A 27,785-nucleotide genomic window follows, 5' to 3' on the forward strand; every position below is an offset into this window, starting at 1 on the left:
ACAGTACTAAATTGTTTAGAATATTTTTATAGGCAATGTCAATCCATTTTATAAAACATTTTTTCAACAGCACGAACAATCTGAAAATGTAATTCAATTAGCATAATTTGACAGGTAAAGTGAAATACACTGATTATCTCCTCACCACGGTGCCTGTTAGTTGGTGGGATATATTAGGCAGCAAGTGGAATATTTTGTTCTCAAAGTTGATGGGTTACAAACAGGAAAAATGGGCACACGTAATGATTTGAGCGAGTTTGATAGGGCCAAATTGTGGTGGCTAGACGACTGGGTCAGATTATCTCCAAAACTGCAGCTCTTGTGGTTGTGTTACCGGTCTGCAGTGGTTAGTATCTATCAAAAGTGTCCAAGGAAGGAACAGTGGCGATCTGGCGACAGGGTCGTGTACAGGGCTAATTATTCGTGGGGAGCGAATGCTGACCCGTGTGGTCCAGGCGTGCTACTGTAGGTCAAATTGCTCAAGAAGTTAATGCTGGTGGTTCTAAAAGAAAGGCGTCAGAATACAGTGTATTGCAGCTTGTTGCATTTGTGGCATACAAGTTCCCATGCTGACCTCTGTCCACCACCAAAAGCACCACGGAGCAATAGAAGACGATGGCCTCGTCGAACGAAACACATTTTCGTTTACATCACGTGGATGGCTGCGTGGAGCGTGTTCGGCGCTTACCTGGGGAACACATGGCACCAGGATGCACTATGGGAAGAAGGCAAGCCAGTGGAGGCAGCGTGATGCTTTGAGCAGTTTTCTGCAAGGAAACCTTGGGTCCTGCCATCCATGTGGGTGTTACTTGTGCATTGTTGCAGACCATGTACAGCTTTTCATTGAAACGTTTTTTTCCTGGTGGTTGTGGCCTGCTTCAGCAGGATAATGAGCCTTATACCACAAAGAAAAAATGGTTCAAGAATGGTTTGAGGAGCACAGCAACAAGCTTGAGGTGTTGACTTGACCTCAAAATTCCAGAGATCTCAATCCAATCCAATCTGTGGGACGTGCTGAATAAACAAGGCTGACCCATGCAACCTTGCTGAGCAAAACTTCAAAGAGCTGAGTGAAACTGAAGAGGCCACAGATAGAATCATAATTAAATATGAATAAAGTATTAAGTATTAGAAAAAAAAGTACTGCTAAGAAAAATAATGGAAGTACACTTAAATTGCGATGTGTGATTAGTAGAGTCAACAGCAAGATGTCGGCCTCTCACACAACAACCCAGATTCAGAAGCATAGCATATAAAGAATGAAAGGGAGAACAAGTCGAGTCTTAATGTGGATGTTCCCCTTAGCTTAACAAAAATGCTGGAATTTGCTCACCCTGAAGTTGTTTCAATCCTGTACAAATTATTTTTTTCTGCTGAATAATAAAAAATAATAAAAAGTGTAACACTTTTTAAGTATAAAAAGTGTAAGTTGATGGGCCCCACATAATATGGGGAGAAAGTAAACCAAGTCATGGGGTCCATCAACTGTTTGGTTACACATATTCTTTAAAATATATTGTGTGTTGTAATAAAAATTCATAGTTTTGGAAAAACTTAAGGTGAGTATGATAAGATGACAGAATAACATTTTTGGGTAAACTGTCCCTTTAAGGAAAATACTGCATTTTAAAAAGGGCCACCTTAGGCCATTCTAAATTCCCATCAGGGCAGGCAAGGCTAACAGAGGATGGGAAAATGTGAAATCAGTTATGAATCAAGGATCTTTAAACGTCATAAAATGTCAGGATTTTATTAATTGGTTTGGAAGATGAGAATGATTACACGACTGTGCATAATCAATCTCAAAGTGAATAAGAGGTTTTAAGAGGCAAGTTGGTATGATAAAAACATTTTTTAATTAAAAAAAAGACATAAAATATAGATGAGATACTGTTCATACTAGGAATGATGGTCATAACATAAACCTATGTTTAAATGAGACACAGGCAGTTGGTTTTTTTGGTGTTTTAATCCAAAGTTGAAGCAGACCAAGACATACGTACAGCAGTCAGATACTAAAAACTAGACGTATATCACCATTTTCCGGTTAGTATAAAATGTTGTGGGAATTCTAGTCGGTTTTTCAACTTTTCTCAAATTGTAGTCTTTGCTTTGAGAAATGAATGCATTAGGGACAGGAAAGATCTTAAGTGGCAATATCAAAGAAAATGCCAACATCAAGTTTCCAGACTTGACTAAAAATATGCATTATTTGCAAGAGGGGCACTGAAATCATTTGGGAGATATCTGCTATTTGAGAGTATACTCTACATGTTCGACATTGTGAGCATTAAATCATGTCCTTAAAAAGATGATTAATCACAAGACAAATATGAATTATACAGTTCAGTTAAAAAAAAAAAACGATATAGAAAAAAAAAAAAAAGGACAACCTTTCAGAATACATCAATCAGTGCAGCTCAGTCCATTGGTTGCACAGGATTCCCTTAAACATTTCAATAACACAAGGCCTTAAGTCAAAGGGGCATTTCTTTGTTCCTTTATCAAACACCTGGTAACCTATAAGCTGCTTTCAAACACTTACTGCATGGTAGGCATGGAAAGTACACACAAACAAAAATGCACTGGCATAATGAAGAGTACAGTCGACAGTTATCAAACACAGTATGTTCATTCCAGAGCCAAAAGAACAACCAACTTAATCCCTTTCACAAAGATCCCGTTTCATAATTCATTCATTATACACTTTAAAAAAAATACAAACGGACTTTGCGGTTCAGGGTGGTGACTATGTCTACAGGTTATTTTAGTAGGTACATGTGAAACGAAATGCCAGCATCGGTTAACATTCTTTACAAATCTCTAAGGAAAAACCAGCTGGACACAAATATGCATAGAATCGATTCGAGGCAAATCAAAGAAGTGTGCACCCAAAGCAGTGTGCAATAAGCGTATCGCAGAGCATGAATTAAGAAGAGGGCTGAAAAAAAATGTGCTGAACTGGCTTCCCATGATAAGCTTTATCAAATACCAAGGTGAAAGCAAAGCAGTATGATATTTTTTCCTCTTAATCTGATGACCAACATAAGGCTAATTGGCTCTAAAGCTCAAAAAAGATATACTTGACAGGACCCTGAACAATACTGACAAACAATTTCACAGTAAAGAACAGAGTGTATCTACATTCAAAGAGTCATTTCAGAAATACAGTTCGTCTGGACACCAGTACTGACAGCGTCTCTTGGAACTAGTCTTACTGTAAAAGAGCATTCAAGTGCAGAAATGAATGACAAATGTAATGAAGAACAAAAAGGAAAGCAAGCATTATGCAGAGGCCCCTCAGAACATGAGCAGAACAAAGGAAACTGAATAATCATGCTATTCCAGGGAAACTTTTTTACAAGCCATCCCGTAACTCTGAACATTTTTAAAACAAACAGTGGTAAATGTGTGTATAACTCATGAACTCATGTACCGATGGCTTTTGATTTTGTTTAAAAATGAGAAACAGGAAAAATAAAATGCAAAAGAAAGGTAACTAAATTAGCATTCTGATTACCCCACTAAACACAATGTGAAAAACAGTACTCGTGAACACTTTAAGGAGCAACTTAGTGGATGCCGGCTGCTTCACAACTCCAAAATGAATAGTTTTGTCTCATAATTGTACAGCCCCTCTTTTGGTAGCAAAGTGGTGTATTAGTTACAGATGTTGAGTGATTAAAAAGAAATAAAAAAAACAAACCTCTTGTTTTAACTTTGTTTTTTTTGTTGAGTTATTGCTTCCTTAAATCAAACTTTTCAACTATTATACGAGTGTAAAATGTGTGTGCGCATGTGCAACAGAGTGAACGTGTCCTTAGCAAGCAGGCGTCTCATTTTCAGGAGCCATATTTTTGGCTTTCTTTCTCCTCTTCATCAGCAGCGGATTGGATGAGTCTTCAATCGTCTTGATTTTGATTTGCTCATAGTCAACTCTCATTGTTGCCAAGGCACTAGTCATTTCCTCCTATGAAATAGAGATATTAACATGAATTAAGATATGGATCTCAAGTACAGTAATGTTCTGAAAAGCCTTTTGTGTCGGAGGAGGCCTCACCTTGACATCCTCCCATGTGTCTTTCTCTTCTTTCAGAACACGGCTGGTGTGTAGCGGCGTCTGTGGTACCTCCATTGATTGCTATAGCCACACAAAGAACCACATAACATAGTAAGCCAAATATAATGTACAAAGAAGACCCATTTGTCATGATCACCACAACGTATATTAAATAATGCAAACATTTACTCACATTGATCCAAGGGTGGTTCATGAACTCTGTAATGGTCATCCTCTGTGTTGGCTCAGTTTTCAGTAATGTTCTGATGAGCTGTTTAGCTAATAAAATAGGAAGACTGAGTCACTCAAATCTATAATCATTCTTAGAAATGTGCAAAGCAAATGACTTGAAGATAACAGCATTCTAGGAACGGTTTCTCAAGTCACTTTCACAAAACAGGAACTTGATAGATACCTTCCTCTGACACTTCCGACCACTCAGGATTTGGAAACTCGTATTGTCCCATACGAATTCGTTTCTTCATACCAGGGGATATAGCCAATCCATGGTTGGAATAAAAAGGTGGGTAACCACAGAGCCTGGAAGTTGAGTAAAGTGAGAATTTTACTATATTAGACATACTTTAAAGGTCAGGAGTGACAAAACATTTAAACAGAGAAAAATGGTGTATGCATAACATACGAGACAGATTCACTTACAGAATATACATGATGACACCCAAAGACCACATGTCACAGGACTTGTCATACTTTTCTGGACCAAGAACCTCTGGGGCTATAACATGAAAAAGGATGGAAAGGTTTCACGAGTGGGGGAAAAAAAATCTATTTAATCAACATCTAAGTACTGATTATGATATTCTTACCAACATAATAAGGAGTATAGCAAGGGGTCGCCAGAGAGTTGTGTGTGGTCGTTTCCTTTGCAAACCCAAAGTCTGTCAGTTTGAGAAGGGCAGTGGGCCTTTTAGAGGTATATAAGAGGTTCTCTGGCTGCAAAGTGGATTTACAGACATAATCAGTAAAGAAAATGAGGAAGGCAAACCACTTTCCATCATTTCAGTAGTGGTCATTATAAGACACTTACCTTGACATCTCGGTGTGCGATGTTTATCGCATGTAAATACTGAATGGCCTCTCCTATACTCTTCATGATATCAGAAGCCTCTGAAAAGACAACAGAATAAGAAATCAGACAAAATATTAAACACACAATTGTGGCAAAAATCCTAATTAGTATTTGGGCATTTTTAAACGGATTTATATAAATGTATATGATTTGCAAAGCAAGAGAGTAGACAACTTGCCTCTCTCTGTGAATGCCTGGTCCCCTCTGTCCTGAATCCGACTGAACAGCTCGCCTCCATCCATGCTTCAAAACACATAAAAAACTCAAATTAACTGGCATATCACAAAACACAAGTAACTTTTTATTATTTTTATTATTATTTATAAAACATTATATGACATTAATACATAGTTAAGTGGAAAGACTAAGATATATATTTTATTATTATTAAAAACAACATCTGAAATTTAAGTAGCAGTACATTCAGCCAAACCACAGTGGATTTGAAATAGAAATTGTGAAATAAATTAGCTGTAACAATTAGTGACATATGTAACATATGTTTCTTCTAAAAAGCAAATTCTGATTGTAGACTGCCAGACATACACGTGCTGACCTACCACCGAAACTTGCATACAAATAACTTTGATCAAATACATATAAAAACCACATGAAGGGGGGATCTTTTCACCCATGTCCCCGTGTAATCATTGTGGTTATCATTTCCGACAAGCAAACCACTGCTGGGTGTGCAAGTCGGGTGAGCTCCATTTCTTGAAAATTTGCCAGTTATGAGAAATTGGGTCAGTGGGCATAGAAAGAGTTTCTCTCAACCCAAAAGAGAGGAAGATGAGGGAAGAGAGAAAAGGGATACAAAGGAGAGATCCGCTTAAGACTGCATTGTTATGATTTTGTTCATAGGACAATGATTTAAAACCCAAATTTAATCTACTTGACGTGGTGCTTGCACATCCATTATTGTAATAAAACAAAGCAACTAATTTGAAAGGAGTACACAGTGTGCTGCTGATAATGGCACATCTAAGCAAATACGAAGAATTGTGCTGTTCTCATATCTCCACTATGGGCCACGGCGTGCATGTTTAGTTTCATTTCTACAGCTCACCTAGAACTGCAGTCAGTTTCACGTGAAATCTTCAAACGCCTGACAGAGATAGAAAAACGCAGTATGAGTCTGACTGAGAAAGCTCACTGTGAGAAGGGGCTATGAACAACCACAACACGTTTCACCACTTTCAGTCTCACTAATCCCGACACTGTGTCCCAGACAAGCGATATATACACACTATAGCTAAAAGTGTGTGTGTGTGTGTTATGTATATATATATATATATATATATATATATATATATATATATATATATATATATATATATATATATATATATATATTTGTGTGTGTGTGTGTGTGTGTTAAGCGTTGAATATTGAAAGGCATGTGTTTTATGGTACAAACCACTAAAGCCCCACTGTAAAGTTGTGTTACATCATCATTTTAGTGTATAATTTTTCTTAGAAAAGCCATATTTGAAGCTAAACAACAGTGTTGGCATTTTCCATTTCCATCACCTGCTGCACACTCAGTTCTGATGACCTGTAGATTCTGTTTCCTGTGAGCTGAGTAGCTGGATGCCTCTATAACCTGATTTCTTGTAATCCATTCATGATCTTTTGCAGTCTACGATATATACCTTCAGCCAGCGTATCTTAATATTTGTATTATGACTAACAGCAGTGATATATTGATGATTCTATAAGATGGTAATGATGATACCCCATGAGCCACAAATACCACACCATCACTCATGTCTGGAAGCTACTCACACACTAATTTCTGTCAGACAATCAGGGAAAGAATCAACGTTTCTAAAGAAATACTACACTTCCCTGAGTCTCTTACATCAAAATGATGTATGAAATCTTGCATCATCCATAAACAATATTGCTCTTAATAAAAAATTGATTTATTACTTTATCATTTAAATAAAGAGCATTTGTGACATTTAAAGAGTCAAAGCAAGTCAGTAATGTACATACAATTGAATTGTGTAGAAATGTAAAGCAGTGAGAGGTCAAGTAAAAACAGAGTTGACTCCTTATGTTCACTTCGATGAAAACATCATTAAAGGTCCCATGGCATGGATTTTATTTTTTTTATGTTTTCTGAGGTGTACATATATTGTTAGTATGGTTTTTACATAAAACATTTCATAATTGAGAAATAAAAGTCATTTTTTTCTATACTGATATTAGCCCTGTGTCTTGAATGCTGTTTCAAGGGGCGTGTCTGCTGCGAGACTTCAGTGAAAACATCCACTGTTGTGATTGGCTGACATCTTTGCATTTGAAATGAGATTACAGAGGGGGCGTGGTTTAGTGAGGCGAGCAGCAGCACTCACTGCCAGTCGAGAGAGAGACAGAGCTGGGGAAAGATTGCTGAGAAAGTATTATTGTACAGAGCTCACGTTTATTTTGTTTGTATCTGAGAGCTCTGAATAAACATGAGTGAACTTTGCAACGTTATTTGTCTCACAAAATCCTTTCACCACAGCTAACAACAAACATGGCATTGACATCAATACAGTAAGAGCTTCTGTTGAGCATAACAGCGTCATTATAACGGCAGTTTGGACAAGTGTGCACTGCAGATATATGAGTGATTGACAGATCCGAACATTATAAAGAGTGTTCTTTGATCTCTCTCTGTAGTTTAATCATTTAAATAACAGATTTGTGTTATGCTACTAACAAAAACGACGAAGTTGATCGTTTTAGTCACTGGCTTGATTCACTGATGCATCAAGACGGCCAGCGACGGGACTGACAGTAATAAACGATTTAGAAAGAAAGTCTGTGTGAACTTGAATGATTAGCTACACATCAGAAATCACTGATTCCAGATCAGGCATTAATGAACACTGTTATTCACTGTTTGTGGTGGTGCTGTCGAATCCATATGGTAAAGCCGGTGCAGTGCTGACATCGCAAATGATAAACTGAACCCATTCTCTACTAATTCTCTGTTATCACGTCATGACAGGAGAATTCAAGATCCGCTCATCTGGGCTCTCATTTTCTCAAAGGCAGAGAAAGACAGCCAGAACTCATTTTACACCAATTAACATTTCTAGCCATGTGGGGACAATATTCAGGCTAGGGGAACTTGTACTAATGTTTAAAAAACTCATAAAATGAAAATATCATGCCATGGGACCTTTAACATTTCTGGAGAACACAAGGATGTGAACAACCTCCAGTCCGAAGACTACATGCAAAGGCTAGCTTACACAAAATGGTTCTGCTAAAAATACTCTAAATATCTGTAACGTTTATATTACACAAAATTAGTCCTCACATAATAGATACTCTATCTGTCAGTCACCAGAAGCCATTTGTCAGACTGCAGTGTTCCACATCAAAGACTGTCTCTTCACAAGATAAAATAATCATCTTACTAATAAACTTGTAGAGTGTGTATCATAGAAGGAATATTACTTACAGTATTATGAATTAACAGTAAATTTACATGCAAGCATTGTCTTTTGACAGCTTGGCCAGTAATGGAGTGAAGAAGAAAAAACAAAAGAAAAAAACATTGCTACTGCATAGAAAGCCAAGTTTTGCCCAAAAAAACTTGGAATAGAATAGAAAGCATAGAAAGCCAACTGCCCCTTTAAAAATGAAACTTCAGACACTGATAGACAGTGCTGAAAACACTAAACAAAAACATTCTCTAGAAAGTGGTGTTGACTTTTATTAGAAAATGACCGCTAAGACAAGATAACCATTCATTAAAAGCCTAGTGAAGATTATCCTTGCACATCCCATCCCTAAAAAAAAACGTATATTTCTAACCTCAAAAAAAAAAAAAAACCTTTCCCAAAAAGCCTAACATTTTTCAAACACACTTTGTAATGCACTTTGTGCTGTTGAACAGTGGTGACAAGTGCAGTTTGATTTCCTACAAAACAGGCAGTAAAAACATGCTAGTCAGCACATACATGACACCAAAAGAATAAAAATAAAAAAGAAACTGGGAGGTGTGATTTCTGATACAATAAAGGTGTGCGAGTTCAAGGCCAAGCGCATCCCTTTGATGTATTCAGTAAAAGCATGCAATTCAGCTAGTCAAATCATGGTGAAACTAGGTGAGATGGAGTCATGAAATATCATATGATGAGAAAAATCAGTATAAAAGTAAATTCTCCACCATGCAAATATTATGCATTTAGGGCAAGGTCTGGTTGCATATTTAATTTTGGCTTATATGTTTAAAATCTTATATTACTAAAAGTAATTTAATTTCAAGATTATACATATAAACATTGTGCTAAAAATGTGCATGTTTTGATGTTTAGACTGCTTTTTATGCCAATCACAGTAGCCTTGTAGAAACCGTACAATAAAAACTTTAACCGGTTGAAATTTTTGTACTGGTTTTTCATTTAAACTCTTTATTGACAAAATATACACAATGAGGTAGAAGGCAATATAAAACTAAACTACAAGATGAATATTGAAATGATTTTAAAATACTATATTTTATTTGTATTACATTGTTGGACTAGTTGAGAACATTAAAATATTTTAATAGCACCTTGAGTTTAAATTTAAAAATAAAATATGGTTAGCGTTGGTAAATTGCTATCAAACTGTTTCAGCGGCATTCCATTTAAATCACCAAGACTCTCAAAAGCCTGCCAGTTTCATAATGAAGCGGAAATATTATTTCGTTTTTGCAGTAACATAAAATGTTTTTGATGTTGTGTTTTGTGGCAAAGCATTAAATGTCAAACAAACAAATCAAAAGAGTGATATGGCTTAATGTCCTTTTGAACATCACAAAAGGGAATGAATTATTGAAATAAGTTTCGTTTGTTGCGTCGCGTTTCAAAGCGAAGCGTGCACTTTGCTTACGCAATCAGCTCATGATCCGATGTCATCTGCGTATCAGAGCAGCTCAGTCAATGCAGCAAACTCCATCTCTGCATGTGCTGTGAGTTTTACTTGCTTTTGGAAACGCAACTGGAACAGGTTACAAATTATTGGCACATTCACATAATTTCCAACATCTCTGAGGACAGATAATTGCAGTATCTCACCTGATTTGTAATGAGGTGCATTTGTAAACCTTTTTTCACTGAATCTGCATGTTTCCACCAAAAAACAGCTAAAAAAACAGCTCAATGGTTTAACTCTTGCAAGTGAAGAATTTAAGACGAATGTTTTATAATTTCCTAATCTAAAATAATATAGCCTACTTAAAAAATATTAATGTTTCATTTACATTTATTTTATGTAAAGACTTTTTATTCCCTTGTGTAATTTGAACATTGGAAATGGGTTGGATCTCTTTCATTTTTAACTCTCAAAGAGCACCAGATTGATGCATTGTACAATATTTTCTACCAGTATTGTTTATGCATGCCGAGGTCCATCCCCATTGTCTCACAAAATCCTGCGGGAAAAGCTGTTCAGTTAATTGATTCAAAACTCTGATTGAATGATAGATCTATAAATAAATAGGTCTGTACAAAAAAAATAAAAAATACTTAAAACACTTTCCACTTTAACAACTGTTCCCTTCTTTCTTCCCTGAACTCTAAAATCAGTAGTATGCAATTGAAGTAATCTATTGCAGACTTAACCAAAACATGATTATTTTGTGTCATTATATGAGAACTTGCATCCATTCGACTTGCATTTGTTACAGCAGGGACCGTCCCAATGAAGCAACCTGGGTTCAACTGCCTTGTCGAGGCGAGGACTACACAATGGTGGTAGGCAGAGAAGGTTGGTACCAGCTATCATACATGTCAAAAGTGTGGGAAACAACAGCATCTGGTTATGCAACTTGAAGTCTATAAGGAGAGGTCAACAACTAAGGAGTTACGTCATCAGACAAGGGACTTTTCAATTCACTCAAACATGAAAGAGGCACAAAGGTGTATGAGTGTTTACCGTAAGTAACCTCCAAACACCTGCTGGTAAACTATTTACACATATGAGGCAACGAAACCTTGACAAAACAATACAAATGAGTTAAGGGGCTGTGTAAAAAGAGTAACTAAATGAATCAAGGTTTTCATGACAATGCAATTCAGGAGAGACAGACACAATGCTCAGTGCATCGCAAATGTCAAGTCATTATATTTATCATGAAATATCTACTCAGACTGCAATTGGCCAAATGTTACCGATAAAACAGGAAGTGATTTGACGTTGTGTTCCCATAATAATGACTATACTTGTATATAAAAACTAGGGATGGGCATTTTCCCAAAATATTGTATTCGAATATTTGGGCTCATAAAAATCGAATATTCGAATATTCGTTTATTTAAATTAGGTATTTTGAGAAAATTAGAGAGACGTTTATTTCTTTTTTTCTCTAAACATGTCGTCACCATTTCTGAACAAGCTTATGATTAGGCAATGTACACAACATGCTTACGTTATATGTTAAGGTTTTTAAAACATTAAACAGTGTGTAAAAACATGTCTAAAGAACAAAAGCATTATAAGCTCAAGGAGAACGAGCGCAGAGCGCGTCAGTTAGCATGACATACACACACACACACACACGCACACGCACACGCACGCACGCACGCGCGTGCTATAGCCTACCGACCTGTGTGTGTGTGTGTGTGTGTTTGATATGGCTGATGTGTTTACTTTGTATTGTTTCACATTTTCATGTAGAGAGAAACTATAATGTTATTGGATTATGATATTTTTCTCGGTTGAGAAAATGCGCCACTGACAGGCGTTGCAGAGACAAAGATAACGGTTAACGTTAAGTGAAGTTTGAGTGAAGAACTTTGTGTTTTCTGTTCATAAACCCTCAAAGAACTTTAAAGGAAGCATTTGTCTCAAGATCATTTTGCTATCATAAGTTATCTCTGTCTCACTCGGGGTAGCCTTCAGATGAGCTTACCTGCACTCCTGAGCAGTGATCGCTCATTCCACTGGTGTTTGGATTTCATGTGATTCTCGTTTGTGGTGGTGATATCATTATAACTCAGTTTCAGTAATTGATTTCATCAAAAGTAACTCCATTTTGTAACAGCATTTTCAATTTTCATTGAAGTAATTCCAAACATTGCGAGGCAGACGACGACATTGTGATCAAATGCACTTAACTTATTAACCTGCTCCACAACGCCACCCAGTGGATTGAGATATAACTGCGAGATTTAGAGGGATTTCTCATGGATTCACTGTGTAGCCAGTTGCTTGTGACTTTTTATTTTATGTCATCCTACTTTTATTATTTTATTTTACCTTAACTTATTTGTGTTGAAAGAAATATTTTTGTAAATGTGTTAACTTCATCAAAACTTAATGTTACCCTTTCATTGTTATTTATGTTTAATTTTCAATGGTTCCAGTCGGGAGTTCCTACCAATTGTTGTAGGTGGGGCCTTAATTAGTGGCGCTCCTAAGGATGCGTTATCGCTTCCCCTTTAAGCGTTCGCGCCAATATATTCAAACTTGTATTTATGGCAAAAACAAATGCCTGATGATTTTATTCATATGTTTTACAGCCGGATGGTTAGGGATAAGGGCCACAACAGCAAAGGATACCAAGGGGGTAATCTAGCACTCGGAAAGCGTTCCACCCATAGGAGCGGCCATTGCTAACCAAGCCATCACCTGCTGTTAGTATCCCATTGACTCCCATTCATTTTTGAGTCACTTTGACAGTGAATAACTTTACATCTTCGGTGTTTAAAGACTCCATTTGTCCATTGTTTATTTATAAAGAAACACGACAATGCATAAAGGCTCCATTACCTTGTATCTTACACTATTGCCCCGTAGAAGCTGTTTTTATAAAAATTGGCTATTGATTGCGTCATAAACAACGCGACTCTGTTGCACAGTTGAGAAATTACCATAGACAGGAGGAGACGCTCAAAGGCAATCTTTTACTGTCTATGAGACAGTCGGGGGGACGTGGAAACAAAGTCTGATAAAGTCAAGGGAGAAGAATGGAGAGAAGCCGATAGTGAGCCAAAAGCAAAGGGAGAAAATATTTAAACAATGTGATTCAGATTTTACTTTCCACAACTACTAGAAGACCTACAACTGTCAGACAGGAGGCTTACGTCACATCTACGTCGTCAAGCTCAGTCTGAGCCTGTGCAGTTCGCTCAGCCATCAGGAAGTGAGTGCCTCTGATTGGCCTCATTTTCTGCTGTTGAAGTCAATGGGATCGCTCTGTCCATTTCTTTTACTGTCCATGTTTAATACCAAGTTGGTATGAACAAGGAAGTAAAGATAGTGCCTTGCCATAATGTTGATCAGCATTTACCATGGAGCAAATATAACCTAAACTAGGGTTGCTCTAGGTGAACCGTTTGTGAATGGAACATTCATATTCACAGAATTGTAAATTGCTTATGAATGGAAAGTTGATCAAAAAGGAAGTGAAAATGGAAATGACCACAAAAAATAGGGCATTTTGATATCTTTACTGAAGACAGCAGAAGATGATGACTCACCACTCCATTACAATAAGAAGGCACTTCCTGTTTTGGTAGAGATTTTCATAGACGTCAACAATTCTGACGATATGGGTACAGGATGAAGCCCGCCAGTGCATCTCCACCTCTCGTCTAGCTTTGGGACAGTCATGAAGCATCTACAAGAGGATGAAAAAGACAATTTACTAAAGTTTGTGAAAAAAGATTTACTATTAATAATAATAATAATAATAATAGAACAAAGCAAAACATAATGACATATTGGGGGGCACAATAATTATTATATTATATTAACATATACACACATATACACACACACACACACACACACACACACACACACACACACACACACAGAGATCAGGCATAACATTATGACCACTGACAGGTGAAGAGAATTACACTGATTATCTCCATCACTGTTAGTGGGTGAGAAATATTAGGCAGTAAGTAAATATTTTGTCCTCAAAGCTGATTTGTTAGAAGCAGGAAAAATGGGCAAGCATAAGGATTTAAGCGAGTTTGATGGCTAGACGAATAGGTAAGAGAATCTCCAAAACTGCAGCTCTTGTTGAGTGTTTCCAGTCTGCAGTGGTCAGTATATATGCATATAGAGAGAGAAAGGCTGGCTCAAGAATTGAATGCTGGTTGTGATAGAAAGGTGTAAGAATACACACAGTGTATCACAGTTTGTTGCGTATGGGGCTGCATAGCTGCAGACCAGTCAGGGTGCCCATGTTGATCCCTGTATGTCAAAAGTGCCAACAGTTAGCACGTGAGCATCAGAACTGGACCACGGAGCAACAGAAGGTGGCCTGGTCTGATGAATCACGTTTTCTTTTAACATAATGTAGATGGCCGGGTCGATATCTGTATTACCTGGGGAACACATGACACCACAATACACTATGGTAAGTCGGCAGAGGCAGTGTGATGCTTTGGGCAGTGTTTTGCTGGGAAACCTTGGGTCCTGCCATCCATGTTAATTTGACACGTACCTCCTACCTAAGCATTGTTGCAAACCATATACAACGTTCACGGAAACGGTAAAAGATCTCCTGCTATAGTCTTGGTTCCACATACCACAACACACCTTCAGGGGTCTAGTGGAGTCCATTTCTTAATGGGTCAGGTCTGTTTTGGCAACAAAATGGGGACTAACATAATATTAGGAAGGTGGTCATAATGTTATGCCTGGTCAGTGTATATACATAATATAAGCTAGATGGACTAAATTTCAAGTGTCCCAGAAAAAGGTATGAAGAGTTTTTACTTAATGTAATTATTATTATTTATTTATTTTAAATAAATTTGTTTTGACATTATGGTATATAGTATGTAGATTAATTAAAAAAATGTTTTTTTACTTTTTTATTATTATTTAAAAGAGTTATATAAGGCATAAGGCAGCAACATGTTAAATGTGAATGGAAAAAAACCCCAAACAAACAGTGGTTTTTAAGTGCAGAACAACCACATTTGAAGGTGCCGTTGAAAAGATCATTTTGGAGTACTGCCTCCCTCTAGAGGTAACAAGCTCTACATACATCCAAATCTATGAATTATGCCTTTGCCAAGAAGAAAAGGTTATTCTAATCTAATATTAAACATTTAAATATTGTAATTTTCAAATTCATACCAATGCAAGTGTGATTAAAAAAATAAAAATAAATTAAAAAAAAATTTAAAAAACTATTTTTTTGATGCAGCTCACTGGTAAGTGGCGCTATGGTGATCTATTATTAGAACAGGCCCACGGGCGACTCATGTGGTACTTGCGTGCAACCTGGGGGCCATGTTGGTGACCCCTGTTTTAGATGATAGAATATTATAATGTTATATAGAGTTATATTCGAACGTGTATTTTTAAACTGATATCATCCATTGGGGATTGGCTAGAATTCAGTCATGGCAAGTCACAATTGTTGTGGTTTGATGATCAACCATGGCTGTCATCAGTGTTTGTATCAATTCTTAGGACAAGATTATATGTAGTGTATATACAGTGACACAAGTGTAAATGTAATAAGTAAGTCAAGAAACTCGATGATCAGAAAGTGGTCAATCCTGACAAAACTGATTCTAGTCCACTATGCATCTTTTGAGATTGTGCCGATTTCTTTAGATGATCATCCTCCAAGGAAATGGGATTTAAATAAATCTTAGCTTAGTACCGTATTGAGTATTGAGTCAGGGTTGCACTAAAATGAAGCGGTGCTACTCTTTTAAATGTGTTTTAAGAGTGACCTCATAAATCCCCAAAATAAAGGAAAGTAATTTACTGCAGTTAACAAGCCTACGGTTTTGCCCAAATGTAAAGACACTAAGCAGAGATAAATGTCCTGCATACATTTTAAAAGGATGGCCTTTTAAAATATGCCACCATAAATGTTAAGAGAACAGCCACTTTCACTCCCAAATAACATTTCAGAGCCATGTAAAATTGAGCAGTGTTTTATGACTGCTAACAATTACATAATTGAAAATGTCAGACTCTAATTCCCAAGACCTGTAAAGTCACTGACAGCCGAATGTGGTATGGTCATAAAGGTAACTGAGGTTAAAAATAGCACTCTTTTAACTCTGAAAGAGAAAAGAAATGGAAAGAGAAATTTGGAATATCTAGGAATATCTAAGCATAGCGATTTAGAGACTCTTGTTTCTGAAATTGATGCTTTTAGGATAATAGTTAGATATATATAGCAAAATTAGCTGTCTCGATTCTAGTTTCCACACAAATGGTTGCATACGGGGTTTTTTATTGCTAAAAAAGTCTGACCTTGAGTCGTTTCCATAAATAATTTTACGCATATAGCAAATTATATTGTATCTTTTCCCATCCCAAATATTTGTAAAATGCAGAGTAGGGAGACAATTGAAATTTGTCAAATGAAAGAAAGAACACAGGATGCTTACTATCATAAAGGAAACAATAGAAAGATATTCTTGTCCATTCAAACAAAAGCACTTGAGTGAATAAGTATAAATAGAAAGCACAAAAAAAACTTATGGGATACAAAAACAAAAAAAAAACACATGAAATAGCTTTGGAATCTCAGGTTTATCCCCTCATTAAAGTAGATGGCCACTATTATGGCATGTTGTACTGCACCACAGTTATGTGTGACAAGCAGTGGAAAGAATCCCTCTGGGCAGGGTGGGGGGGGGGGGGGGGGGGCATTCGCTCTTGTCCAGATCGACAGCTTAGAGGTCTCAGGATTCCTCTTTTTGCACACCACCCACATCAGGCCTGAGAAACCAGCCTAGTTGGCAGAGCTTTTAGGAACTTGTATTTGCTTTATGCCAACCAAGTATACAGGTGTTATTCAGACCTACTTGACAAATGTGAGAAGATGGGCATCACAAATGTAAACAAAGATGGACATATATTAATATGTAGCATGTCAACAATGAAAATGCAGACAAATCTGATGCAACCCACATACTGCACACCAGACAAAGGCAGTCACAAACCCTCTCCCAGACCAAAGCCATCTCTTCTCAAGCACAGACATACATTTTTCATTTCAAAGTGGCATTTCAATAATGCACAACAGAACAAGTTTTTTTGTTCATCTTGGTAGAATATCACCCCTTATTTTTTCCTCAAACTCACATACATCAAGGTCCAGATTCACACTGTAGTTGCTTATCTGATGTGTAAGTGGGCAGACAACATGAAAATCTAAATTTGTTTAAAACTTTTGAAAACATGCCAATTATTTTATAATTATTACCCAAAACATTTTCATGAATTACACTAAAGTTCAATGTATTACACACTCATTCTCTAAAGTGTTCAGGTTAGGGGACTGGGACTGTTATGGCAGAAGCTTTATTTTGTGCTCAGTGACACATTTGTTTGTTGATTTTGATGTTTGTTTTGGATTGTTGTCCTGATGGAAGATCCAACCATGGGCCCTTATAAGATTTCTAGCAGAATCCATCAGGTGTTGATTGTTAATCTTTTGGTATTTGCTAGAATCCATGATACCATATATCTGAACAAGTCCAAGTGCAGGACCTCCAGCAAAGAAAAAAAAAAGTGATCCTTGGAGAGTCTTTGTCCACTCAAACGGTCCCTCTTGCCGTGCATTAGAACAATATACAAAAAATGTAACATCCTTTTGTGGCATATTTGTAACATCTTTAGTTGATTGGAACTTAATTATTGCCCTGATGGTGGAAATGAGGATTTTCAATGCTTTAGCTATTCTTCTGCAGCCACTTTCTATTTTGTGAAGCTCATCAATCTTTTGCTGCACATCAAAATTATATTCTGTGTGAGATGTGCAGATGTGACTCATTGAGATGAATGATTAAGGGTATATGGCCTTAGTGCCTCCTTATTTGTATACTCCTGTGAAAAAAGACATCATAGCTAGACAATTTAATGTCCCTTGTCACCCTGGTGTGCTAAAAAATGTAAATATGAATGTAAATATACTTAAGATTTTTATTCATAAAAAATTCTAGGGGTACCAACAATCGTGGCCAACGTGTTTTGGAGAAAAGTATTTATTTAATAATGTGATTTAGCTCCCATTTTCAATTATTTTACTTCAATGAAAGGTTGGTTTTTTGTGATTTTTTTTAATAAAAGATCAAAAGAACAAACAATGCAGATTTATTTTTTACTGTCATTTTTCATCATATTTACCAGGGCAGGGGTACCAACAATTTTGACCACCACTGTGTGTGTGTGTGTGTGTGTGTGTGTGTGTGTGTGTGTGTGTGTGTGTGTGTGTGTGTGTGTGTGTGTTAAAATCAATGAATATGATTCATTTTCTTTTGGTTTCTCTACCCAATATATTCAAAAATTATAAATGCAGTGAAAATACAGGAATCATTATTGGACTCGTGGAAAAAGGCATTGGTGCATCCCTAACCATTACAATTATCTGTTTTTACAAAGAGGTAATTTTGTTGCAGCTTACACACAAGCGAATTATTTAAATAGTTATATACAGAATTAATTATTTCAACCCTGCTGTTTGCATTCACTTAAGACCTAGGCTAACTGATCATGCTTACAGAATACGCAGGCCAACCTTAAAATTATTCTTCTTTGCCGTAACCCAACCAACCCTGACAATTTAGGACCGACTCAAATCTCATTTTAATTTTTTTTTGTTTTTAGTCCGCCCGATTTGCCGGTTGTAAATTTGCGTCAACACCGACCAATTTCTTTTTTTTTAATTATCAAACAATACAAAAGCAATAAAATCATAATTATATTTTAGTGAGTATTGTAAATATATAAATTGCCTAGGCCTACCTACAAAAGAAGGCTACTAGGGGTGCAACAGATCGAAGTTGGACCCACGGTTTGGTATGCACGTGACCCGCCGCTTTTTTTTTGTTGTGTGGATTAATCCTAATTGTTTAGCGATCGCAGAGTAAAAGACGGTTTCATTTGCCGATATTGCTTTTTAAGTAATGTTGTTCCTTTAAACTCGATGCCGTGTTTCAGTGAAACTACACACAGCAGTCGTTCACATGAACAAGACATAATCAGTCAACAATGGCTAGTGGAGGAGCAGAAAAACTTAAAAAGCCTCCTGCATCATTTACATTGCATGGGAGCATTTTGGCTTCCCCATGAAATATAAAGATGATGAATTACAAAACTGTAACAGTATGTAGGTAACGTTACTGTGGCAGCATGAGAAAGCCGTGTGAAGACCTGCTGATGCCTGTTTCACACACAGCCTACTCTGTTCACAAAGCGTGTTTTTTTTTTCCGTACCCATGTGAACAGATTACAGTTTTCACACTGCACGCAGTTTCAGTCCATCAATACGAAGTACAATGATATTTTCCGCAACGACTATTTTTTGCCGTGCTAGACGCGCTGAATTAAAGTGACCGCGCACTGTCTGCATTAAAACAAACATGTATTGATTCGAAAATCTAGTAATTTCTCCACAGATGCATATAATGTAAAGTGTACTCTGTTTCAAAGTCAACACATGGCTTTTTGCCTCGGGTAAAGCAAGGAAAATGGCATTTAGCTTTAGGTAAACAAATGAAAAAATGGAGAGCACTCTTTCTTGGAGGTGGAAAAACAAAGTTATTTATGACCTGTCGGATTTCTTTTAAAAAGATTTTTTTAAAATTAAAGAAAAAACGAGTTGGCTGTTTTTGTCTATTGTAAGTTCTAATTTAAAATGATAGTTATTCTAACATAGTCTATGGCCTGTTTCTAAGGTACTAGGCTATATAAATATAGAATAATACATTGATTTAAACATTGTTTAAATGTAGTGTGTTAAACATGATATCTATAAAAGAGTGTAGGCCTACAAAGAGAATTGCAATGCTGACAAGCCATGTTCAGTACCAACTTTTGGATTTATAAATAAATAAAAATAATGAATGTGTGTCATACAGGCGAAGGAGGTCTACTCTCTTCCTTGAGAATGTTGACGTCCTAATCTTTTGGATTTTTATTTATGTTTCATTATATGCTCAGGTTGTTTTTTAAATACACTTTAACAACTGAGTAAAATGTGATTTATTCAGCTGATCATTTATTTTATATTTGTTAAAACCATAACCATATAGGTTATGCTAACACCAAAAGTTGTTATACAATAAATGGAAAGCAAATAATAATAGTCTCATCCCCTTTATAGTTTCATCTCCCCTAAATGCCATTTTCCTTGCTTCTGATCCAAAAAATGATCCGATCCGTGACTCTTGATCCGTGATGTGATCCGAACTGTGAGTTTTGTGATCCGTTACACCACTAAAAGGCTGTTCTTTCTTTTAAATAAAAACCTGTGATGTCATCTATGTTTACTCTATTGGTTAACGGATGTCACACTATGGCCTGTGCGTTGGCTTCGTCTCATAACTCTCATTCACTGTCAGAGTCAACAGTTTCGGTTTCAAGAACGGTTCGCGCTTGGTAACGATGGCTGCGGCTACAGTAAACAAAATGTTTGCGGTCACCGTTCAAAGTCATATGGGTTCGGGCACCATAACACATCGAAGGACCAGGTCCTTTTTTTCCTGCAATAATGGCGAGTTTGTGTTCTTGAGTAGCACAGCAGATTTTTTTGTTTTAAAGCTAGAATGCATAACCTACTAGCTTTCCGTTTAATTTTAGAAGCTAACTTCAAAAGTGTATGAGATGGGGAATTATGAGATATGCTTGTGAAATACATCTGTATGAGCCAACATTTAGGCATGCGTTATTCAAAAATATTAATGGTCATTACCATGGAGTAAGCAATGCATTGAGTCACAATGAAGGCTAACGTTACGCAGTGACTGATGTAACCTAACCTGAAATACAAATAGGCAAAAACATCATAGGAAACACCATACTTCAGTTCTCAAAAATATAAATGCATAACTTATATATTTTTTTAAATGAATAGCCTTGTCAAATGACTATCGTTTTAACTTATATGGTGGAAAAGGTGATGTTTGCTAGAAGGATCGAGTGAACGATCTACGCAAAGTATCTACGGTTGTATTTTGTAATACAAAATAATACTACCCTTTGTCATTAGACACACTATTTAGTTTGGTATGGTACTTGGTGTTTCGTATTGTTACTGTACTAGCATCTTGCGTTATCTAGACAATGCTGTTTTTAAGAAACTTTCAATTTAATCAGAAATTGATTAAACGGTCAATAAGTGGATAAAATCGCTACTTACTGATTGTAGGAATATAGTTGCCACTTTCTTTAGTTTAAGACGCTGAGCGAATTTAGCTTGAAATGGGCCGAACAAACAAACGATCTTGAAATAAATTGTTGTGGTATCAGATTATAAACATCAACCATGACTGTTGATATGTTTTATCTGTGGGAAGGGTAGAGAAGCCCTCAGGTCTCCTGCACAGCCTGGAACATGACGTGTGTCCATGCGAGCAGCTTATTTTGTTGATTTGCTCCATTTCAGCCTGACAATGAACATGTTCGGACAGATGCAAATGTTGGGGTCGTGCATATAAATGATCCCCAATGCTTGCGTCACGGTTGGCGTTATTTTGAGAAGCACTTTTTTTTCGTGAAGTTTTGGATTCACGAGATTTAAATAAGAAGTAGGAGGCAATGATGTTTGAGACTCACAGTATGTGATGTCCATGTACTGAACTCTTATTATTTTGCCATGGCAAGGTTAATTCCATTTTTCATTCTAGGGCACCTTTAAGTTTAATTGTGGGTGACAGGTTTAGAAAATAGAAAACAAAAAGCTGTAAGAAACTTTGCTTAGGACTGTTATCAGTGTCCCTGCAACGTCTGTCAGTGGAGCACATTTTCTCTGCACCCGGCCTTATTGTTATCAGACTGAGCCACCAAGTTTGACCAGAGCATGTATATATCCTTTTTTCTCAACATGAACATGTGAAACAATATAAACACGATAACCATATGCTGACTTGAGTGTGAGTATACGTTCTGCGGAAAAAATGGTCCATTCTGCTTTTTATTCCATTCGCTCTGCTTCAGATTAAATGCTTTTGTCCTGTATATTTTTTTGTTTAAGACGACAAGATTTTAATAAAGTATTAGTAAATAACAATTAAAATAACAAATAAAACAAAGATAAAAAAAATGCCTCATAAGTCCAGCTCATTATTAGTTTGTTAACTAATTAATCTTTCTGTAAAGTGTAACCAAAAAAAAAAAAAAACTTGTCCTTTGTTAATGTTAGTTCATATTATTACTTTATGGTTTTATTATTGTTACACACTTTAATAGCCTTTATTTTAATAAAGAAGTTTAAATAAGCCAAATTTTAAAAAAGCTTTAAAAGTATTCATTGTTAGTTAATGATAACTATTGTGTGCGATAGTGTTAATGGCTACACAACCTTACTAAAGTGTTCCAGGCATTAAACATGCAATGCTTCCATGGAGAGGAAATATCAGGCACTTTTCAGCTAATCCAAAAAACACGTTTCCAGATTGATGCATATGCATCGTCAGGATTTGTAATCGATGCAATCGATTGGATTGTATGGAATCGAATGGATTTGTAATCGAGAAAACGAGTAAAACATTACACCCCCAATTATTTACCCATGAGCTGCAATTAACATTATATAAATGTGTCTAATTCCCACTTCAGATAGAGCTTCTGTGCCACTTCCGCAGTGCAAAGACGGATCGTTTGATGCTGATTTTATTAGATTGGTTACTGTCTGATTGTGTCTAATTGTTCTAACTGAATGTATTGTTTAAATTAACATTTTAAAAACAACTTTTTAAAAAGGAATTGACTCTTATAATGGTAAAAATGCCCCTGGGCAGTCATTTCAAAGGGACAAATAGCATCCTGTAATGGGAAAGTTATAATTGGAATGCATTTGATTGATTAGAAAGTGCTCCAAAATTTTTGACTGTGCTCCTTAAAAAAATGTTTTTAGAAGCAAGTGCTCCTCAAGAAAAAAAGTTAGCGTAGAGCCCTGCTATGCAGTGACTGGATTGAACAAGCTCGTTCTCATGAATAAATGCAGAGAAGTGCTCAAAACCGGATGACGTGGAATCATGCCGGCAGCCAATTACACACTCTGCATATGAATATGGAGATGGAAATATTTATATATTTATATATTTAATTGAATCAGTCGTTTTGAATTCTCAATAGCTTCATCTATGCTGTAGTATGGTATTAAAAAAGTTTTTAATAAATCAGGAAGCCTTTAAAAACAGTCTAATACGTTTCTTGGACTCCCATCCAAGGACTCGACATGGGTAACGCATTTATTAAATGGCAGTACTTTTTTCAAATAAACGAAATTTTATCGCAGTCTATTGCAAACCTAAACAAGATGACAAGAAACTGTGCCAGGTCTGTGAAAAACACTATTGTATAGATCTAAAATAAAGCCCAGTCTGGTAAGTTGAGACACCTCATTGTTCAAGAGATGTAATTATATGCTGAGCTGACGAACGGAAAGTGTTGCCAAGCCAACATAGACCAATTACTGCCGTCACTGGTCTAATGCCTTCTTTTTGTTAAGATGAAGAAGAAAAGCTTGAAACACATCCCTCAGAAACAAAGCACAAGGTTTGATCTCTCTCAAACGCCATGCGTTTCAGAGTGGATGGCAATTTACAAAGCATATGCGCTCAAAAAATAATTAGTATTTTTGGACAATTATGCACCAAACTGAAATGTCTTCTCCAAAATCGAGAGCCATTAGAGTTTTAATTTAAGTGGCACCAACTTTTGCATAAAATTACACTTATATAATGTTGACAACTTAAACGGTTTATAAAAATATTTTAAATGACAAGACTTTAATTTGCTGTCTGAATGCTAAATCATTTGTTACACCATAACTTTGGATTGCACAGTCATTCTGAGTAAGGTTTAAGAGTACACATGCTGTGACTGTGTAAATAAGGGAACACTGAAAGAAACTGCGTCATAAAGGGTCTGAAGGTGCACTAGGTGGATGTAGCTTGCGTCAACGGATCAGAGATTTGAAAGGCAGCCACCTGTTTACCTGAATGCAACTGAAACAACTATATTAGACTGTAGTGCCTCTAAGATATTAGATGGTTTTAACAAATCTGGCATGGATCATTTTGATTGACAGGGAGGAAAGGACATATGGCAGGTGGTAGAAGCTTTGTTTTGCATGTGAAGGGGGATATGAAAGAAGGGGTGGTGTCATGTGTGGTGTCTTGTTAGGGGGAGGGTGTTGGTTTTCTCCAATGAAACATGTGGTGGGACTGACAGTGCTCCAATTTCACTGCCAAGCCCCAAAGCAGCCTTGATATCCTGCTAATATCCTGACGACAAACAACTAACAGCTAAGACTTCAACATACAAACAAATAAGACTAACAGTGGCATATGGGTTCAATGTTTAGGAAAAACAAAAAGTAGTCATCGTAGTATTTTACAATACCATCAATCAATAGTTAATTTAAAGCTACACTGTGTGATATTTCCCCCCATCTAGCGGTGTAAAGGTATATGGCAATACAGTGAATAATAGTTTCTGTTCCTTTCAATTCTGATTTCGTTTCAACTCCTACGGTGGCCTATTTAGTCCAAGATTAACAGGGCAATCCCCCTCTTTACATTTGACACGGTGCCATTGAGTGTTAAAACGTGAAAGGCGAAAGTTGAATTTACGGGTATGTCCCTCTTTGGCTACTGTACTTTCAAGATGGAGGGGCAACATGGTGACCTGCATTCGAACCCCTCACCCGTATGTATTTTCAACGGCATATTATAAACTTACGAGAATACTTTATTACTTAAAAGAAATATACATTATACAAATATACATTAATGAGCGCATCTGTTTTTGAAAGAACTAAGTGTTTTAGCTAAGAATAAACTAAAAAAAGTTACGCAGTGTAGCTTTAAAATATATTCAAGTTCAGAACACCAATATGGAGGACCAAATTACTCAAAATGAAATAATTAAATAAACAAAGAATTCAATAAAACAACAATTAAATGTACCAGTTTATTCTGAAATAATTAAATAATTTATAAAAAAAATTTTTTTTATTAATTTAAAGGGATACTTCACCCAAAAAAGAAAATTCTGTTATCATTTAACCCACCAAACGGTACAAAAACTATGGAAGTTAATGAGTGCAGTCAACTGTTTGGTTACTAACATTCTTTAAAATATCTTTTTTTGTTCAATAGAAGACAGAAACTCATACAGGTTTGGAACAACTTGAGAGCTAGCAAACTTTGGGTGAAATATCCCTTTAAAGAATTAAATAATTTAATTAAATATTTAAATAAATAAATGTATCTATTTATTTTGTAAAATTACATGAACACAACATTTCTTGTTTAATATATTTCACAATTACCACTTCCACACACACACTATTGTTGTTTAAAAATCTATTTTTTTTCCTTATTAAATGTGCTTTTTCAAAAAGCTGCTTTTCATAATAATATGCTGCATTTACGAATGACGCCTATTTGACGAATCATGCATTTCCAAAGCACAATTTTCCCAAAGATTTTTTTCATAATAATAGAGGAAATATTACAAATGCTAATCAACAGGCAGTGGGCGGGGCTTGGTGCTGATTGGTTTGAAGTTGAGTCAACAGACACGACAGATTGATCTGTGTGTGGTGTTGTGACATCACGGAACACCAAGGGTGTTTTTCATTTCTTATTTGTGAGTGAAAATGTATTTTGACTCTATTGAATTTTCTAAAAACCTGAAAACTATGAGAACTGTGGCTGTGTTTATGTTTAAGGCAGTGCGTTTTTCTCTTGATCAATTCCTACCGTCATATTAATTTCCAAACAATTCCGCAATTTCCTCTCGCCACTTGCCAGACCCAGACAGAAAAAGTAATCAATCTGAAAAGATTTTCCAAATATTGCCAAGCTCTGTCCACTGCCTGTTGATTGGCATTTGTGAAAAGTCCTCTATTATTATGAAAAAAATCGTATTATTATATTCTATTATTATGATAATATTCTATCATTATGAAAAAATAATAATGATGATATTGCAATAATTTTTCAATGTTTTCAAATAATGTGATCATTTTGACATTTCAACCGATCAGTTAAGACACAAATCATAAACTGACATGATTGCGACTGCGAGTGCGTCTCAAAATCCATATCGAGTTTAAAAAATATTGATATATTTTAAACATCGAGATATCGCCCCACCCCTAGAATTAAGATACAAATGAAATAGAGAAATGTTATTGGTCTAACACCATTCATTTTCTGTATTATTTCGGTCCTTAAATACTAATCAAATGTTAAATAAGACTGGTTAGTCCTGTATAAATTAAATACTTTTAATCCAGACTCCTTACAATTAAAGCTATCTTTTGTTATTTTGTCAACATTAATTACAGACACATATTAGACGGCTGTCACTTTAAGCTGGTGCACAGATCCATTATACTGTCACAAGACATGCTGTTTCTTTCTCAGCTGTATATATAATTAAGATATAATAGACTGCGTTTACAGGGATACTGTATACTGATTGTTAAGACCAGAATTTTTAAATAATTTTGTAGGTTTTTTACTGTTAAAGTGCTCAAATCCATGAAAAATAACTTGCTCGCAAGCTGTTTGTGATGCGGCTCTATGTATGTTCTGAATAGTTAAAAAGATTAAAATGGTAAGACTTTAAATATATATATATATATTATGCAAAATATAAACTGTAGTGAAGATGCAACACTGGCCCGATTGTGTAAAACAAGGCTTCAACATATTCCACAAGAACAGAGAAAAAAGTTCTCGCTCCCAAGGTTGCGAGAACAAAATTACGTCATTTTGTTCTCGCAGTGCTGGTTTGGAAATTCTCTCAGCTTGTTCTCGACACATCGTCTGAGCAGAACATTTTTCTTGCGGCTGTCTGAGAACTATTGTGTGATTGGTCATACATTTAAAGTGGCCGTGGTTAATGCGGAGAAACGCAGATGATCGGCACCTGCTTTTCTCGTGAAGTATGGAATGTACTGGCCAGAACAAACTTTTATTCTTGTTCTTGCCACCTCAAGAAAAGAGTATAGAAATACTTGCAGAGTATGTTCTAAGCTTAAGTGAAAACTCTGTCAACTGTCCCGACTCAAAACAGAGAGAGACAGAAAAGACTCAGCAACACTGAATCACTCAAGTGGTTTGCAAAGTTGCGTCTCACAGAGTTTTAAAATGACAACATCAAAATACAAAATACTCCAACTATACTATCAAACAACTATGCAACCATCAAAGTCCTATCTTTAATACCAACATGTGTGCTTGAAAATCAGGTCCATCTGTTATCAGTGATTTGCCTTTTACTCGCTCGGTGGGAGCATAGCAGATGTGGCCCATTCACCTTCCTGAGGCCTAGTACAAAAGGTCCCCGCCGCAAGCACACAAAAGAACGGGGTGAGGGGTTTCTAGAAGATGGGAAGGAGGGGTTCGAGGTGGAGGGCCAGCATCTTCCACCTGCTTCTCTTTAGGAACTGAGGAGACAACCAGTAAGCTACTTACCATCTTACTTTGTCCCTGAGGATATGTTTGGGGAATGTGCATGGGTGTTTGTTTGTGATGAAAGACTATTGCTCATTGTGATGACTGGCCATCCACATGTCAGAGTAAACATGTTTGTGTCTTGATCTGATTAAAGACATCTGCCAGCTACCCCTCCGACTTAGCTCAAAAGAAGCTTTGTCTATGAAACATAATAACAAAGACACATCACAAA

The 27,785-nt window shown here is 36.3% G+C and overlaps 1 protein-coding gene across 1 annotated transcript in view; it reads right to left on the reverse strand.

The window, feature by feature from the left end:
* Nucleotides 1-1,950: 1,950 nt before the first annotated feature.
* Nucleotides 1,951-27,785, reverse strand: part of mapkapk2a (MAPK activated protein kinase 2a) — a 54,108-nt gene continuing 28,273 nt past the window's right edge. The window contains exons 2-10 of the mRNA XM_067430859.1: nt 13,619-13,758; nt 5,329-5,393; nt 5,109-5,188; nt 4,888-5,014; nt 4,721-4,796; nt 4,476-4,600; nt 4,254-4,339; nt 4,061-4,141; nt 1,951-3,970 (exon numbers count right to left, since the gene is read on the reverse strand). Of these exons, the coding sequence (XP_067286960.1) occupies nt 3,821-3,970; nt 4,061-4,141; nt 4,254-4,339; nt 4,476-4,600; nt 4,721-4,796; nt 4,888-5,014; nt 5,109-5,188; nt 5,329-5,393; nt 13,619-13,758 (930 nt within the window). The 3' untranslated portion in view covers nt 1,951-3,820. The remainder of the gene's footprint in view (nt 3,971-4,060; nt 4,142-4,253; nt 4,340-4,475; nt 4,601-4,720; nt 4,797-4,887; nt 5,015-5,108; nt 5,189-5,328; nt 5,394-13,618; nt 13,759-27,785) is intronic.

This window comes from Pseudorasbora parva, chromosome 22 (genome assembly GCF_024679245.1).
Source record: "Pseudorasbora parva isolate DD20220531a chromosome 22, ASM2467924v1, whole genome shotgun sequence".
In the NCBI taxonomy this organism is placed as follows: Eukaryota; Metazoa; Chordata; class Actinopteri; order Cypriniformes; family Gobionidae; genus Pseudorasbora; species Pseudorasbora parva.